The sequence below is a fragment of the Ciconia boyciana genome, chromosome 1 (assembly GCF_034638445.1).
Source record: "Ciconia boyciana chromosome 1, ASM3463844v1, whole genome shotgun sequence".
NCBI classification, from domain to species: domain Eukaryota; kingdom Metazoa; phylum Chordata; class Aves; order Ciconiiformes; family Ciconiidae; genus Ciconia; species Ciconia boyciana.
Genome location: NC_132934.1, coordinates 15,450,438 through 15,469,990, shown reverse-complemented (window position 1 = coordinate 15,469,990; position 19,553 = coordinate 15,450,438). Strand labels below are relative to the sequence as shown.

The 19,553-nt window shown below is 36.1% G+C and overlaps 1 protein-coding gene across 5 annotated transcripts in view; it reads right to left on the bottom strand.

Annotated features, from left to right (window-relative positions):
• The window catches only part of KMT2E (lysine methyltransferase 2E (inactive)), a 62,244-nt gene that overhangs the window by 20,333 nt on the left and 22,358 nt on the right, over positions 1-19,553 (bottom strand). For 4 of the 5 annotated variants that reach the window (XM_072859323.1, XM_072859332.1, XM_072859348.1 and 1 more), the window contains 10 exons: positions 15,788-15,899; positions 15,210-15,439; positions 13,402-13,482; positions 12,283-12,341; positions 7,680-7,852; positions 6,381-6,419; positions 4,530-4,742; positions 2,978-3,108; positions 1,761-1,878; positions 1,444-1,553 (listed from right to left, as the gene is read on the bottom strand). In XM_072859323.1, the coding sequence (XP_072715424.1) occupies positions 1,444-1,553; positions 1,761-1,878; positions 2,978-3,108; positions 4,530-4,742; positions 6,381-6,419; positions 7,680-7,852; positions 12,283-12,341; positions 13,402-13,482; positions 15,210-15,439; positions 15,788-15,899 (1,266 nt within the window). Of the gene's footprint in view, positions 1-1,443; positions 1,554-1,760; positions 1,879-2,977; positions 3,109-4,529; positions 4,743-5,389; positions 5,414-6,380; positions 6,420-7,679; positions 7,853-12,282; positions 12,342-13,401; positions 13,483-15,209; positions 15,440-15,787; positions 15,900-19,553 lie in introns of those variants that run through there. The other variant, XM_072859357.1, reaches the window with a different exon arrangement.

Here is a 19,553-nt window from a genome sequence, read left to right as displayed (position 1 = left end):
CACGATACTGCTATAATTAAAAAATCTCATCTACTCGTTAACAGAATTTGCTTAAAAGACAGAAGACACTTAAAACCTGAGTATATCCTGGGTGGAAATATAACCACCACATTAAAGAAATTAACAGACGCATGGAAGGAAAGTTTTTGCTTCATGCAAAGACAGCAGATACGATTTACAGAATGAGCACACTGGAAAGAACTCAGAGTCACTTTGCACAATTTTAAGTTCCATTTGGATACACAGGAACTGTTATTCAAACACATTCAGCTTACACAGGCTGTTAGCTGCAGGTACTAAACACAACTACTACATACTTTTAAAAGGATAAATAACAAAACCCAAAAAACCTGTCTAATAGGCAATTTCTCAGGTTGTCTTCACCTGAGGGCTGTAGGAGTACGTCTACAACACTTAACAGTGCAAGGTATCTTGAGCTAGTCTGAACCCAAGTTGATTAGTACCGGTAGTACTCTACAGACATAACTAGTTCAGGTCCAGAAGTAGTGAAGGCATGTCTGCACAGCACTGCACCCAAGCTGACTTATGAGCAGACCACAGAAAAGTGTATTACCTTGGTGTAGCAAAACATGAAACAGTTGGACTGCTTCTGGACCCAACCAAGTGCACATACAGAAATAGTCTCCTCAATGCTTCAGTTTCCAAGATCAGTATTAGCCTAGATGTTCCTGCACAATGTACCTATACCCTAGGACATTTCCGACTAGCCAAGAGAAATCATTACAAGATTGTATCGCTCAAAGGCCTTATTTTGCCATCAGATTTCAAAGAGGTGTTCGAATAACAGCTCCTACATAACGTGAGTGGAACTTAACCGATTATTTCCTTTACCATTTCAAAAGGATGCTTACAGATAACGGCAACAGTTTATTAGACCTTTCCCCAATTCAAAGGAGCAGCAGTTACATTCAGGAAAATGTGTAATAGGTTATAGAATCTAAGGTACTAAGCATTCAGTGTATTTGAACATTCTTAATCACACATTAAACAAACATGACTTATAACTAAATTCCACAGACACTGTCTTCCTGAAGTTATACTACAGAAGCACTCTGAAATAAATAGGGCATTACTGAATAGTTCTAGATTTTCTTCCCTGTACTCTCCCCACACTACAGAACACCTATAGATGATAAATTTTCATAGTACATCTTTATTCATATTCATCTAATTTTCTATCTTTTCCACATCACTTATAAGTAACTGTTACATTGCTGAAATCACCAACAGATATGCAGTAATAAAAATACAGAAGAAACCCTACCCACACACACACTGTTCATTGTAAATACAATGCTTAAGGATCCCTATGTTATTAAAGCATGCAAGAAAGTAAATGATATAAAAACAAAGCCACTCTGAATTGCAACATAACTTAATAAGCATTAGATGTATTTTAGAACAGCATGCTCAAATACTTACCAATTTCCATAATCAAAATCAAATGCTATAGTAATCTCTGCTCCCTTTGGAATGTTATGGATGGAGTAAATATAAAGATGAATTGTTCCATCTTCAATTACATGCCTCACCTATACTCAAGAGAACACATTATATTATCATGAATTACTTTGTGGTTTTTGGGGTTTTTTTGTGTGGTGTTTGTGGGTTTTGTTTGTTTGTTTTTTAAGTACCTGTATAGAAACTGTAGGGATTCCTCAAATTATCAGTTAGGAAACTCAAGGAAAAGGGGACTTCTGAGTAAATAAAACCTAACTTAACTTTATGTATATGCTCACCTCTGCATTTGGCGTACATGAACGCCTGATGAATCGAGCTTCATTTCCGAAAGTCCTTGCATCAACACACATTTCTAGCCCATGGAATTTGGAATAAAACAAAACAAATGGGTATGGCCTGAAAAAGATACAAGAAAACCAGAGTTTTATCATTTTTAAAGATGCTAAATACCACTTACTTTTCACATTAGTTAGCTTTGTAACATGATGTTTGACACGATACACCAAATTTGTGGGTTAATCTGAGAATGACACTTTTGTATTTAAGCTTCATGATTTTAACTGGTACATTCTCCAAATGTATTCTCAGAATACCGGAAGTTTGAGTTACAGCCCTGAATGTAATTCTTCTGCATAGGATCTGAAGGGAGAAACAGTAACAGGGCAAGCACTAGACATGGAAGACACAAGGTTAAGATTCATCTTTCTTAAACTTTTCTTATGGCAGGTCCTAAAATGAAACTCAGGTAGAAATGTAGGTGCCTCATAGACTCATGTAAAAAAATAGAATAAAGTAACAACTCCACATCCCTGCCTAACACCTGCAGTATTATTAGCACCTAACCCTCCTGAAGAAAGGAGGTATCCGAATACTTTGCCAAGACATCCTTTAAGTTCTGCTATTACAAGTGCCAGGGAACCCTTCCATCTTTACGCAGCAAAAGCTCTGTGTTCTCTCTCCTCGAACAGGCCTCTTGCAATTTCCCAAGCAGGCATGTCTGCGCAGTTAACGGCAGCACTGAAAATCATCCAGAGGAAGAAGGAAGCAGTCGTGCATTGCTCAGTAACTTAATCAACTAGAGAATTCTGGCAGTAAAAAGGCCCTAAGTTGACCTGTGTCCAATTCCATTCTTGGCCTGATGGTCGTAAAATCTATTTCTCTCACAAAAGAGAATGTCATTGCAGTTACCTTCTGAATTACTTTAGGATAGTAGAACCTACCAATCTCTGGTTAAGGTACACAACTACCCAACTGAGAATGCAGGAATCCTGTAACCAGGGAAGAACAAAGAAAGAGGAAACTAACTCCTGAGCAGATCTGTAAAGATACCCAGAAGAGAAGGGGGAGACCAGATTCCAGCTGCAATTATTTTTAATCAGACAACAGTAAAATGCAAGACACTGCTGGTAACTAAGACCCACTTGTACTTGAGACAAGAGTTTGGCAAAACAGCATTTCATCAGTTACCTTATAAAAACATTTGGAATAAACAAACCTTTTAAAGAAATATCCATTAGCTTCAAATTGTTCTCTCAGCATGAACTTTCCTCTGTATTCAATAATAAGTGTATCAGGAGGCAAGTCTTTGGCAGCTTTTAAAATTTTCTTGTTTTTTTGCACATAACTCTATAAAGACATAAGTTAATTTATGAAGTATCATTTGCTACCATTTTTCCATTACTATTAACAGCATATTACTTTCACAACTACTAAACAATTATACATGAACTAAATGCCCCCTCCTTTTTGTAATTAAACCTCCAGCCTGATTTGATTCCCTGTCCCGTTCCCCTACCAATGCAACTAGTTATGAATTTAGATTGAAGGAATGCTTTAGCCCTAGTTCTCCAGCACGTGGCTGAAAACCAACATATTCATGTTCTCACAATTCAAGTACTATGTCGCTTAGTGCACTTAACTCTCACCACTACTAGGACGAATTGCTGTATTGTTTTGCATAATACTTTCAAAAGGCTTCAATTCCTTCAAACAAAACAAAACAAAAACATGCAAACATAAAAGGACGTTCATGATTCATTCAAGGAAAAACAGAACAGAAAAATAACAAAATAATAATTTAAAAAAAAAAATCACCCTGAGAGAGTTTCCAAATGTCTTATTTTCATATCTTTAGATGGAAAGATGGCTTTTAATTAAAAACCAATACATACCCTGACAATTAGTGAACTCACACACCTCTCATAACTGTCATCGCCAATCAAAAAGGAAGTAGCCTCTATGTAGGCAAAAGGCTCTGTAAGCAGGGATATTCCTCTAAGGAGGGTGTCCCATATGCCATGATGGTCTTTGAGGAAAAGAAGCAAAGATGCTTCCATTAATCTGCTACGTAACTACTCCTCAAGATTTCTGCTACAAAATGCTAAGGTCTGCTACATGGCTCTGATTTTAAGCTGGTAAGTAACTGATGTTAAGGACAGAAAAAGACATTGCACGGTTTCTTCATAAACTACAAATTACAGGATCACAAGAGTAAAAAATAAATCAGTATCTGAATATCACCTACTGTCAGAAACATCCCTCATGAACTGCTAAACAGAATTCTATTCTATCTGAATACCAGACTTACCATATCTTAAGAAAAACGTGGACAATTAATATGCTGATACCCATAGCAGAAAAAAAAGATTCCAACTTCAATGTTTCTATCTACTCTAACCACTCCTGGTATTCCTTGCAGAGCAGAGGAACAGCAGCAGCAAAGTTTACTGCGTTATGTCCACCACAAAAGACAGTCTGAGGACAATCCAATGTTCAGGCTCAGGCTAGCACCTTAGTTATTTTATGAGAACTGATATGCAAGAGAACTGATAGACAAGTGTAAACAATCAGGGATGATACACAATGTATGGAAATTGGTTACAAATTCTGAGAAGGCTGTTAAAACTCTGACACTTAGAACTGGTGAGACAAGATACAGAAAATGAATGTGAAGTTGTCGTCATCCCCTTTTTTTAAAAGGCATCTAAATGGACATCTTTGTCATGCAAAACCAGCATGCAATAACACAACATGGCACAGCTCATTACCTCTACTGGAGGTTTGAAAATCAGATTGCTGGTGCTGACTTCTTTTTTGTCATTTCCATTGCCTAATCTGAGAGCTATTTTTTGTGCCTCCCTCTGGACACCCTCACTGTACTGGTTATTATTTGCTTCTTCATAACGATCCATCCATGCCTTGATTTTAGTTTCCCATCCAAAGTTCGAACTGTCAGTAGGATCGATCTCTGGAGCCGAGCCCTAAAAATTCAAGTAAGAGACCAGATATTACAAGCTAAGAAAAAGATATTAAAATTAAAAAAAAAAAAGTCTACAACAAGACACAAAATGAATGGCAAAGGTATGGCATTGATTTAAGGTGTTTTTCTTTTCAGGAAGTCAGGTATAAAATTCTGCATTACTTGAAAGCATTAAGTTGAATTCAGTATCATTACATTTGTCCTTTTATGAATTTTATCATTTCATAAATATCACCCAAGTTCAGGAATACATTCCCTCTTCAACAGGGATTCTAGCTTTTAGTGGGATGAGAATGGAGACTGAAATTGTTTCCTCCCACAACTGCACTGCATCATGAATCTATGAGTGCAGGAGTTGGAGAGTCAGATCTCCCCCTTTTGTGAGCATATGCAAATAAGAACTCCAGCTTCCATCCTATAATACACAGATTTTATTTTCCCCTTTCAACTTCAAGGGTCATGCTGTATCTTTTTTCCACTTCACATCTTACTAAACTTTACTAATCCTACACCTACTACATTAAGGTTGTCACTCTAATGTTACAGGCTTTGCACAGATCATTTTTCTCCCCTTATCTGTTCCTCACTAAACAATTTTCTTCTGCAGTGCTTCAGATCCTTTCACTTTTAAAGAAAGTGCCGTTGTACCTCCAGACCTCATAAGCAGCAGCCAGGCTGCAGCCAACCAATGCTCCTTACGGACAGCAGCAGCCAACCAACGCTCCCTTTTCTATCCACCTGAGCAGAGACACTATTAAACATTAATAAAACAGCAAGTAGTTCAGCAATTCAATTTACCTGTTTACTGATTACATTTCTTTTGTGTATCAAGAGAACCATACAAACAAACAGCATTAATAAAAGGTGTGATGCTAAGAAAACCATGAAAACACACAATGGAACCACAAAAACACCACATTCAAAAAGCACAAAATATAGAGATTTTCTTTCTCAATTCTGTCTTCACTATTGGCAAGTCACATTTTATACATTTGAAGTGTAAATTGTGTCCCACTTGTTTTTATCTATCCCAAGGATGAATAAAATATGGGAAATACCTAGTTTTCACACTATGCATATTTTTATCTCACAGAAAATTTACAGACTGCTGTAACACTTGAATCTTACAAAGCAGACATCCCAACACAATTCCTTAAACTATGCCAGCACTAGTGAGTAGGGTGCTACTAGATGAATACACGGAGGTATGACAGAGCAGAATCACTAGTTTAGCTTTCAAATGCAATATAGCCATTTCATTATTTTGCTGCTTAGAGCTATGAAAAGCTGGAGCTACTAAGTTCAAATGAGGTATACACTCAACTTTACTCCCTTGCATAGCACAAACGAGCCCTAATTCCTCCACTGGTGCTTGAAAACCAGTATTCTCAGAATAAGAATTTACACTGTACTATTTCAGTTAACTTTGCAGAACAAAGATATCCTGCATCATACCTTAATATAAAAGATGTCCTGCTCATACCTTGATTTAAAATTACTACGATGAGTATGTAGTACATTAGTTATCAAAAGTATTTTAGTGCTTAATGTATAGCCCCAATTGCACTCTTGATGCTTCATATTATTTAAGTAATGTACAATTAAGGTTTAAAACAAAAACCAAACAAAATCACATTACCTTTACTCGTGAAGATTTCCTGGATCCTTCTCGAAACGCCTGAAACAAAATCAGATATTTATATTCTTCGGAGGAAATACAAAATCTCTTAGGGAATTTAAAATCTGTTAATGAATTAATAGCTCTTCAATGTGGACCATTCTCAATAAAACATGCAAAAAGATGACAACAAGAACAAATTACGTTGAAATCTCAAGAAGGCAACAGATTACATCTCTCAAAATATATTTTAAAAAACAATTCAGCATTCCAAACTAAGTGCATATGGGATGTCAGAGCTAGTAGTCCAGGTACCCTTACCTTTCTCCCATATTACAACACGACTCTCTAGAATTTCAGAATTCAAGGCAAAGTAACTGTAAAGTTACTTATGGAACACCGCATATTTTTAAGGTAAATCTGTAAATTGCCCACATCCTTCACCACACTATTTGTGTAAAGAAGGGAGGGGGAAGCAGGTGTCACAGATGTCCTATAATGTTAACTTTTGAAAGAAGTTTGTCATTCTACATCAGAACCTCATTCTTTGAATCACCTCACACAATGTTGCGAGATAACAGAAGAATACATGGTAGTAAATTTATATTCAGAACCATTCATTCAAAAGGAAATATTTTACTCAAGATTTCCAAAAAGATATCGGTAACTAATTCTGACTTCTAGTTTTAAAGGACAAAATTCTCATCCAAGCCAGTGAAACTGAACCGCAGAAAGGAACTCATTAGTTTAGGAAACCCCATGTACTTTACTTCTTCACATATAATATATTTGTCTTCACATATATTTCATTGTTAATACCTGCAGCTAAACAGTATAATGTCAATATCCTGCTTACCAAAGCTGTTTAGTAGCTAACTTTCTGACAGCTCACTTCCACACAATTTCAACTCAAATAAATGGACATGAAATCACATCAGGACAACTGACAGCAAACATTTCTGAACTTAACCACAACTGAAGACTTTCAGACACAGAATTCTGGGTATCCAAAGCCCATTCTGCCCCACCTCCAGCTACATCAAGTGGTCCAGTAAATGCAATTCGTCCTTGCAAATTCTGCCTCAATTATAAAATTGAACTTTCATGGTTAGTACATATTAACTTGGGGGGGGGGGGGGGAAGAGGCAGGGAATACTGCCTCTTCATTTACTGCAGAGTATTAAATTTCAATCTAAACCCAGGTAGTAAAATATTAGTAACAATAGCCTGATTTTTAAAACCAGTGTCTCTTGGTAAGAGATGTCAAATAGCTTTAATTTATAACACAGAGTCATAAAAAGAGAAATTACATTCACTTACTTTTTTACATTTTGCTATGTTCTGTTCTTTCTCTCCACTTTTTTTCCTTTTCTTATCATTGACTTTCGTAACTCTTGTAGCAGTTAAAGTAATTGTAGTTGGTGTATGTTGAAAAGCAGTATACAGTTCCACAGGAACCTCATCACCACTCTCCGTTGCACTGGTATCCCCATCTTTAAAACAAAGAACATTCTGTAAACAATCAAATACTGTACAAAGAACATTCACTAGTTACTCTACACCTGCTTTTAAAAAACAAAAATGTGTACTGACAAAGGCTTCAAACGCTCACATGCAAAATTCACCAACAGTTGCAACAGTATGAAATGAATGACCAATGAGAAGCTGGTAACAGATGTTTGTAACACCAGGTAAGAAAAAAATACCAGATGTGATTCCATTCAAAGAATGAAATCGTATTATCATATTCCACTATAAGCAAAATTAGAATCAGAACAAAAATGGTAAAAAAAATTGTATTGTATTTGTTAACTCATTCACTTATATACAGCTTTCACTTGTAATATGGCATTAGGATTCTCTCAGATGACTATTCTAGAGGGGATTAAAATTAATGACTGCCCAGCATTCTTGTGAAGCCCTATTAATCAGTCATGTGGAAGTCGTAATCAACTATTTCAGCTGCAATTTGCAGTGTCAAGTGCCTTTTTCAGGATAAATATGTCAATTTAGCCAAAAGCCTTCTCTCCTCAAAATCCCCTAACAATAACATTTTGCTACTCAAGGAAGACAAAAGGGAAGTCTATTTTACTCGTTAAAGCAAGATCACACACAAACTGATAGGTATTTTTTCTTTGTGCTGTGCACCCGCAGACCTAAAAGCCAAAGCCTGAAATTTAGCATACATCAGCATTTATGTCAGACAAATACATTTTCTGACCCGAAACAGGATTACCCTAGTTCTGTCAAGATGAAAGGCTGTGAAGTATGGGGAGGATTGGAAGAGAGATGGTGCACATAGATAGGAGACTGCTGTTCACATGTGCTTAGTACAGACTTCTCAGATTTTAGCAGCTTTTCCAAATATTCTGCCCTCAGCAAATATACACTAAGCAAGACTTTTTCTGAAACTGCATAGAAGCAGGCTTTGCAAATACTTAATGAAAGCAGAGAAAACATTCCTTCTGAGCTCAGAAGGATGTTGCCTTAATCAGTGCACTCAATGGTCCTAATTCTTGAACCTTCTTTACTAAATAAAGAACTCCAGTTACTGGTTACTCTGGATTTTTCTTGCTCACAACATTCCTTAACAGGGTTCTTCTGTGCATAGTAAGCAATCCAATTTTACCATCTTGGTTGTTCTTTTGAACAATTTATTAGGCACATAATTATACTTCATATATCAGGAACTGATGATGTTTTCTGAATTTGTTTACATCTCTGCTGGGACCATTTTCTGAACTAGCATAAAAAAACCACATAGAAAGAAGAAACATCTAATCAAAGAAAAATGAGTAGCAGAGTAACCAACAATTGAGAAATGAAAACCCAAGGCCCTCTTGAAATTGTCAATGTTTGTGGTCCATACACTAGTGCCTACAGAATCATTACGTCACAGCCAAACAGCCCCCCCCCAACCCTCCTCAAAAAACCCACAAAACACTGTCTTCCTTCGGGAAGCAACATTTCAATATTGTTGTCTACACTGTGCCCTAACTTACTGTAAAGAATAATCACCTCAACCAAACATATAATTACAGAGAGTTGTTTTGAGACACTCCTTCTTAACCTACATAACCTGCTTTCACTTTGGAGAGCCTTAGTAAAGCACACTAAGGGAAGATTTTGCATCTTGGAAGGCAAGATACAAACTCTCCAAATTTCACAAGAAGTTATGGGTCCAGAATCATTGTGCCATAAGCAGCAAGTGATTGCATCAGCACCAATTTCAAGACCAGGCAGCTTGAAGCAACATCCTTGAACAAGTTACACATCTAGATACTACATCTTTAAAAAAAAACCCCCCAACCCCCCCCTCTCCCAAACCCCAACAACAACAACAAACAACATCAAAAAACCAAACCCAAAGCATCCAGGATACAATTGACTAGGGGCTTAACAAAGGTGCTCACTCCACTGAACCCACTGGATTAGCAATATCCCACTCCATTGGATAGCAAGCAATCCAATGCACAATAAGCTGCATCAGAATTACACTTTTACACCAGAACAACGCCACCACCACATATAACCACGGGCCCCAGAACAATGAGCTGTAAGTGTTGACAGGGAAAAAAGGTGATGTGGTTACACATAAAAGTTTAAGACTCTCACTAAATTTCATATAATGTAAAATGTTCACTTAAAAAGCTCTTTTCTTGAGGCAAACTACTACTACTTGCTCCCCACTGTTTAGCTCTGGATGCAACATGGCTAAAGCAGCAACTCTTTAGAAATCTTTCCAATAAAAAATGTTATACTGTAAAGTAGTCTCATATCTAAAGGAAAAGTCCTATTATATGTAAGCCTAAAAAAAAAGCCCTAAATATATATTAACTCATCAAAGAACATCCAAATAATGCAATCTTACCTTTAATCAAACACCTGTAACTTAGTAATAAGTAAGTTACAAGTAACATTCTGGTGCTGTGAAATACTTAAAACATTTAATACGTACATTCAAATTCATGCCACTTTTGCTCTTCCTACTTGGAATCATCCATGAAAACTGGCCATTTTTACTAATGTCTCATGATAGACAGTTCACATCCAGAACTACTTCAAGTCTGATTGAACCATGTAATATCAGTCAACATACAGAAAAGTGCATTTAGCCAAGCAATTGTATTGGATAAATGAAAATTAACTAGAGATGCAAGCATACATTCATTTCAAGTTATGTATTATAAATCTTAGTAATTGATATTGCACTTCAACTGAGCCTTAGACTGAACAGGATTAGAATTGGTCTTTTACTCTGTTTTGATACTTAAGATTTACCATTTAGTATTTATTTTCCTACTGAATACATAGAACAGATTTTAAACAATCATAATCAGGATTAAGGAGGGCTGAACACTAACTTCAAAAGTAAAGCCTCTTCGGCTCCTGCTAAGATTTTTACTCTCTCTCTTACCTTAAGTTTATACTTAACAATGAGATAGTGTGGCTACAAATCCTAAGAGATGACATAAATAGCTCAGATCATCAACTTCTCCTATCCTGTATGTAAATTCAAGTTCATTCTCACAGTATCATACCACTTGGTGAACTCATTAACTCCAAATGAATTATAAATGTACATGTTCTATTATCTTAATAGAATCAGCAAAAATTAATTTTAAATTCTAAAAAAAATTTGTACTATGTAGCAGGTCAACCTAAAGTTTACAAAGTAAGTCTGGTTTTATTAAAATGAAAACAGACAAAATAAAAAATGATTGTGGTTCTAAAGAAGTCATTAATGCCTTTAAGGGACTTGAGGCAGCTTAGCACTGGACAGCAGAAAGTGTCAACTGCACCAAGAAGTACTATTAAGCCACACACACTTCTAAGCCACGTCACACACTTCAGAATTTTCTGAAGGCATATGAAGTAGGCAGCAGTACCTCATCTACATGGTATTTTTTAAAGAAATCCTAACACACACACACTTGCACATACCCCACTACTTCAGAGACATGATTTGAAAGTAAAACATGTTAAGTTTAGGAGGATGACTTCCTCCCAAATTATGAGTTTTCTAACAGAGCTTGAAAGCATCACCTGTCAATCAAGAAACCCACAACACATTTTGGTAATGGCTGGACAGAACTCCTGACAAGTTAGGCCAGCTGAGTTTTGAAATTCTATAAACAGTAGGAGAGCTAATTTCATAAAATATGGAGACTGAAATAGGTCCTTGCACTACAAGCCTCATCTAGCTATCAAAGGCAAAAAAAAAAAAAAAAAAAAAGAAAATCTCAAAACATCATATAATTGTATTACCCAACTTTAGCAATTTTACTTGTTGTCAAAACAAACCCAAAAACATACCAATACACACACCCCAACCTACAGCCAATAAATCAGAATTAGGATTCACTCTCAAAACTATGCTAGACTATTTTAAATCTCAATTATGTAATTCTTACAGATAGGAATATCACCTGCAGTGGAACAGTTTTAAGAGATTAGTATGAGGATGAGTAGTCTATATTATGAAGGAAAAAAAATAACAGTGTTGTGAAATAATTTTTTTACAAAAAGAAAGGAGACCTAGTAACCCTCTCACTGTAGAAGAAGAAACCTGGATCTTTTCCATCTTATCTTCAGTAGCTTACTCAAAGTAGTGTAGTTATTATAAAAGCTACATTCATTACTATGAAACTTGAAACAATGTTCAAACAGATGGAATTATTCCACAATTGTAAGAAAAAAAGCAGTGGTGACAACCTTTAATAAAACACGTGGAACTGCAACAATTCTGATATAATGTTATCATAGTAACCATAAAGTCAAGTAAAAGGCATTGATTTACCAAACCTTATATGCTGAAGGCTATAAAAATTGCAGGAACTGTGTATACACTCTTAAGTCTATACAGTTGATATATACTTACTTTATAAACTTTACTAAGGAAAAAAATCTAAGCTTTACTCACCTGACATATTTTCCCTTTTCCTTCGTTGCAACAGCACTGCCCTTTCTTTATCTAAACTCCTGAAATTAAAAAATAAATTTTATTCCATTCTACACACTTATGCATCAAAACATCTAAGTATTAAGACAGACATTTTCATAGTTACCATTTTCCATTGACTATTACAGAATAAAGAGTAGACTAGCTGACTGTTTAGATACTTAGAAAAACATCAGTAGTGCACTGTTCCATTCCATTTTAATGCAAAGCACATACAAGTATCCAAACCACTTGGAAACGTAATGAAACTCGGTAACTCAGAAGAAAGACTGACCGTCGGTCCATGGATTACAGATAAGCAGGCATTAAACCATTTTCCTGCAGATTCTTCAGAACTATCGTCACAATACAATACAAAACAAATATTCTATGACAACAAGGTCCAAACTTATTTCTCAGAAATAAAAGAATCATTTATTGGTAATTAAAGTGTTCTGAACACACGTCTTTTATTCCCTGTTTAATTAACAATCTGCAACCTAAGTAACAGGTAGCATTTTATCCTCTACAACACAAGACAACTATGATGACATTCAAGTATAAACTACCTATCACACAGTCAGAACAAAATGCCCTCCTTGTCATGTCATATGACTTCAAGTTGGGGGGTGGAGGGGATACAAATACTCATTCCAGAGCAAGAAATCCTCCAAGTGAGTACTGCAACATATTGGAATGGGACCATAAAAACAAATGACACTGAGAAATACTGGTGGGGCAGGTGACCTGAAAACATTGCTGTTAAAGTTTCTCAACGTATGACAGCCATGAAATGAAATATGGAATGGATTGTCTATGCATTGGTCAGCCTGAGAAAGGATCCAGGAATACATTGCTATTTTGATAAGCATTTCAAGGGTTTCTCCCTGCTGCCTAGTGGGGTGAAACAAGGACTACTGTGAACAAAGGACTGGAGACTGCTAAGATCATCTGCACCAGAAATGGAGCTCCTTTAACCAGAATTGTCAGGATTATGCTATGTAGCCTGCGTTTTATTTGTTGGTTGTTCCAGTACCTCCTCTTTTTATATTCTCTACTCAATCTAGTTATTTAGAGTTCAAAATCAACCAAACTACTCACCTTGGTTGACAACGTTCACACAGATATATGTCAGGAATATGCTGCCTGTCAATCCCCATGCAGTCAATGTGCTGCCAGACACTTGAAAAAAAAAAAGAAAAACACACCTTTTTATTAAGTACAATTTTTAAAATTGTGTGCATAATACACACACATACACAGAGCCATTCTTTTATTTATCATGATCTTTACTCAGATTGAATACTGCCTAAAACTACATCTCAATCACTGTCTTCGCCACCACTCTGCTAGCTGATTTTCTATTCCACTGATCACTGTAATTCCAATCTTGTGGCTGTCTCCCGGTGTCTCTCTGCTTCTTTAGACTCATTTTCCCTCTTGGAAATTTTTCTCTAACACTGGAAATAAAAAATGGTAAATTATCACAATAGAGAACAAGATAGAGACAAATACCCTCAGCAACAAAACTTATGCTTTACATAGTAACAGGAGTTTTGTTTTTAAATAGAAGGATTCAATTTCCTTATAAATATATACATAAAATATTATTTTCCTAGATAAAAAAATATATACAAATATATCATTTTATTTACTTATGTATTTTAATAGAACATATAAATATATATTTTTATACATACACCCCACATGACTGGTAGCACTGTTGTGCAGCATAGGAAGAGCTTTAACTGCCTCCCAGAGTCAGGGAAAGAGAGGCTGCTTGCTAGACTGAAGGCTAACCTAGGACAGTAGTTTATGCGCATCCCCACATTGCTAGAAGGAACTGGGACACAGAAATTGTTATCTTCACACTTGTGAATTTACCACAACTCTCTCCAACTCCTCACAGAGAAGCTCTTCTTCAAAAGAAGCAGACTCTACCTAACTGGTGACTGCCTACACAGTTCCACTGCTGAAAGAACATCTAAATACATTTCAAAATAAGGGAAAAGGTTATCAGAATCCAGGACCATAAAAAATTAATTACAAGCTTGTTACGTAAACAGACAGAAGAATGGAGTTCAAATGAATGTTTTAATTAGCTGTAACAATCACTTTAGAAATACACAATGATCTAATAAATTCAGCTGCGTTCATTAAGCTGCGTTCTGGAGTAAGTCCAGAAACATGAGATTTACGTTCTCTTGTTAAGTATATCAGCTCTAAAAATTTCTAAGCTCATTTTACCAATTCCAAGTATTTAATAGCATCTGCTTATTTTACTATGATCAAGTCGGTGCTTAAGCATGAACAGAGAAGTTAAATGTTTAAACTTCAGCTCCTCCAGTAAGAATCTACGTTAGTCTTTCCATAGTTATTAAAATTCTTAAAACTATGTCCTTTGCAAATTAAGAGTTCTTATCAGAGGGATCATGCACAGAGAAACCAGTATTTGAAAACTTTCTTTCAGATTATTTTGCATCCTGCAAGTTACTTGATCTACATATACGTAATTTACCAAGATGTTTTATTACTCAGTACGTGCAAGTTAAGAACCAACCCCAAGGTCTTTATTCCACCGTACTAACAAATAACTTGGACAAAATACCAAAGAGATATCCTTTTTAGAAGGGAAAAAGATATACCCTTATTAAGCAACAATGCACAAGTAAAGGCATGAACAAATTAATAAGCAGTCAAGACAGACTGGAATAAAGTATAAAATACTCACTGGCCTTATCCAACTACCTTGCCTATTAGAAAGCCGTATAACCTTCAAACACTGTTTTGATGGAAGGAAATTTCCTATGACTCAACATAATTAAAAAACCATTTAGTTACACTTACTTTCAGTGCAGCTTGAAGTTTTAAGTAATTTTTACCTTTTAAATTCATTTAATATTCATTACCTGCATTTGTCACAACAGATCATATATCCATCATCATGTGTAAAGCCACAAATGCATCTGGTAATATCAGTTCCATAGCTTCCATCCTCTGACGTACTGATGGTAGTAGCACTGGAGGTTTCATCAAAGTTGGGAGTGGTAAATATGCCTACTTCATTCTTGCTTATAAGCACTGATGGAGGAGGAGAAGCTGGAGGCGTTGGAGGAGGCCGAGCACCATAGTTATGGTCCTAGATTTTTGTTGAAAGATAAGTTATAGCTCTTAAATGTTCATACACTGATGGTTATTTAAGCCAAAGTGTAAGAATTAACTTTGTGAAGAATTTCAGAGGCTTATTTTCAGTAATAGTTTAAAATTTTGTTTCTGTCATTGCTCATTCTTGTTTTTTACCTTCTCAACTATGTTTTACATGTAAGTGCACTACGTTCTGTATTCTGCTTCTAATCAACCATCTTTAGTGAACTTATGCAACTCCCAATAAGATATAAAAATGTAAGCAGGAATCAGAGTTTTCTCAGTTAAGAACAGCAGATTTTATATAATCTGTTTTATACAGAATACTTAGCATGAAACTTACTGCATAGGGCAAACCAATGTAACTGTGTGAATGCGAGCTGCTGGTATACAACTGGTGCGGATAACTGTTCGATTTTTCAACTACCACAGGGCTAGCTTCTACAGATTCTGGTCTGCAAGACAAAAGACAGAAGAATAATACCATTAATACATAATTTATATTAATAAGTTACAGGTACTTGTAGCACAACTTCTAATTAATTTCCTGTTGTTCCTGTTTAAAGGAGTATAAAAAATGGGGGGGGGGAAAAAAAAAAAGGAAACCCAACCTTCTTCTTTCATTTGAAACCAAGCTTCTAGAGTGGCAGAGAACTTACGCCTCTGTACAGTTGTACAGTTACAAAATTATTCTCAAAAAAGTGCACGCTGAATCATGTGACATAAGCTGCCAATCTGCAACAGAAAAGCACGCTACACCGTTTGTCAGGGAGTCATCAGTCCGTATGCCCAAGTCTACAGAGTTGTAACAGAAGCTGCAGAAAGGACTTCAGCTGAATTCTGACAAGAGAGAAGCAGTAACTCGGAGAGCTGCAGGCGGACACAGCCCCGCAGGACCAGTGCTCCCAGCCACTTCTGCCCCGCCACCTAGCGGCAGCACCGCCGCACCACCCGCGCCAAATCACCGCAGCAGAGTACTGCTGCTACGCACAGCAATCCTAAATCGAGCAGATCTACCTAAAAAAGTCAGTTTATCGGTTTATCTTGAAATAAAAAGGAAAAAAAAAAAGATAAAAATTGCGAGAGAATGTTTTGTAGTGAAAGGCAGCACTTTATTTCATACACAAACTATGATTTATATGCACTAAACCGCAACATGAAAGACAACAAAGATAAAGGAATACTACAATAGGAAGATCTTTTTGAGAACAAGAAATTATACCTTCGTTACCTTTCCTCAGCAGGTACATTCATGTGTGCATACAAGCATATCTATACGCTCATGACAGAGACACTTTTAGTCAGTAACTTGTTGCTTTTTTTATTGCACCATATGATTCAATCACACCAGGACAAACTTCAAATGAACCCAAAGTTACCTAAAGTTGGTTGGTTTTGTTGGTTTGTTTGGTGGTGGTTTTTTGTTTTTTTTTTTGTTTTTTTTTTTTTTTGGGGGGGGGGGGTGTTAAAAAACATTGAAAGACAGGGCAAAATATCAATATCTAAAACTGAAGTGGCTTTTAACTCACATCACAAATCAAGCCTGGTTCACTTTTCTAATTTTAGTATTATTATGCATTAAGTCTATTTCACATCACAAATATCTTAGTAATTCCTTGAACTGATTTTCTAAATAAAGTTGGTATTTCTGAATCTTAAGTTAAAATAGATATCAGTGTTTTTTCTTAGACATTAAGATATGCAATAGACTTTTTTATTACGCCGTGAAGTTATACTAGTTTGATTTAAAAGGAACAACTTACATTTGTTGGTAACATTTTTTGTAAGAATATAATTAATCATTAGCTTTCTGAAAACAACATACAGTATTTTCAAATCTACTTGAAAGTGTCCTACTAATGTTTTTGGTGGCCCATTTCTTCTTATTAGCTTTTCCCCATGTGAGGTTACTACACAATAAAACTGTTTAAAAAGAAAAACTAGTTAAAAACACTACTAGGTGAAGACTTTAGTTTCTAGACTCCAGAAAAAACCCCATCTTTTTTAAAACATTAATCTAAGTCACCGGCTGCATGTTTTTAGAGAGTGAGCAAACATGTGAGTGCACAAATCATGTCAAGTACTAACATTAGAAATACAACTTTTGACTAGCATGAGACAAAAACCAACTCTGACGACACTTGCCCTTCGTTACCTCATAAACCCAGAAAAATCCTTATTAACTGTCTTACACCACGTCTCAACTTGAAAATAATTTTATTCAGAGTTTGTTGGAATTATCTTCTAGAAGCAACTCAGAATTTGCCAGGTTCATCCAACCCGTGACTGGAAAAAAAAAACAAACCAGACGAGTTGGAAAAGCTGTGCCTTTCCAACAGATTTGCCTTTACCTAGTTACTGACATAAGGCATTTGTGCAGTAATCATACACCATTAATGTCATCCAGTTAATCCTTCTGACGATCTAGCCAAACAAAATGCCAATGAATGAGACATTGACTATCCCTCCATCATGGCTAGGACAGAAATTAACTTATCTTTCTCCAGTTCAAGAGGGTCTTGACCACTGTACTGCTTCTAGTGCTATTCTTCAACATTTATTGAATGGGACAAGCAGTAGCACGGTTACTCTTATCCACTATGTGTTCAATGCTCAACCTAGGTCTTGTTTGCTTCAGTATATGGAAAATACTCAGTTTTCAGAGCAGGAAGGCTTACTGATACAGGACGGGGTGGGGGAATCCAGATACAGTCCATCCTTCAGCAATGCCGCAATTAATTTAGGAGAGTTTCCTTCATTAAAAATAAATATTACCACGACCTAAATACCAGCTACTTCAACATGGGAGCATTCAGTGAAAGATACCAGAATGGAAATGTCCCAAAAAGAGAGGTCATGCGTATTTCATCAACTGACTATGAAAATTAAAAAGGTATTCTAAATCTCTTGCAACATATGAGGCAAGACAATACACCCTACTCCCTAAATCCATTTCTACCTACTCTAGCAATTTATAAACCACTTCAGAGAACCAAGTTTAATATTTAGAGGCATAACGGTTGTGGGAAGCAGAAGCATTAAGCTTCCAAAAACAAAATCCAGAGAACAAATGCATTTATCCCCAACTATTTTAATACTCATAAAACATATTCAGAGTACAGGGTTAAAAAGGAAAAAGCACAGCTTTACTAGAGCAAGGAAAGCCAGAAAAAGGGTGGGAGAAAATTGAGACACAAAGGCAATTAAATCTTTGTATTTAAAAAGTTTTAACATAAATACAAAATTAGATCAGAATCAGCTTTCGGCAAAGCTTTTTTCAAATGCTTATGCAGCGGGGCCACAGATACTTCTTTAAATTATAACTGATGCTCACCAGAGCTTTTAACGTAACTGTTACTGTTCCATTTATCCACTGCTGGGCTGCGGTGGGCAACAGTGTGGAGGAGACAGAGAAATATGGGAAGGAGGTGGTGGAGCATTCACTGAAGCTAGAAATTAATCATCGTAGGTTTCCTTTACAGTCAACAGAAAAGTGATATTCATCCCATAAGCAGTATAGAATGAGTATCATTTCTCCACAGAACTACAGACAACCTTCTAAGTGGCAGACAAGTCTGCCAACACTTTAATAAGCCCTTCACCAAATTCCTTGTTACCCCTCTTCTGCCCACCATATGCATGACCCTGACCTTAAACAGAAAATACACCCTCTATACTATCATTTGTCCAAAGGTCAAGGCTGCCTTCTCAAATAGGCATCTCAGAATTGGAGAGTGTTGTGAAAGAATACCTGTTGGTAAAATATTTAATTTTACAGCCAACTGAAGCATGAGATATCACTTAATTTAAAAATAAATTTTTAATTTTTTTTTTTACTCAAGTAGCAGAGCTCAAGTAGCAAGGCACTAACTACCATATTATAGACACTCACTTTAATCTCACCATCGGCATTCTTGTGGGCATCCTGAAAACTTGCTTTTTGGGAAGAAAAAGTGTAAGCATTCAGATCTGAAAGAACACCATGAGGTTTTCTTTGCTTGTATTTTTGAACATAAGTCAGTTCTGTAATAGACTGAGGTACTAAGCTTGCCTAAGTCTTCTAAGCATACCACATTTTTCAGCTTTACCTCAAACAACTGCACCCTTAG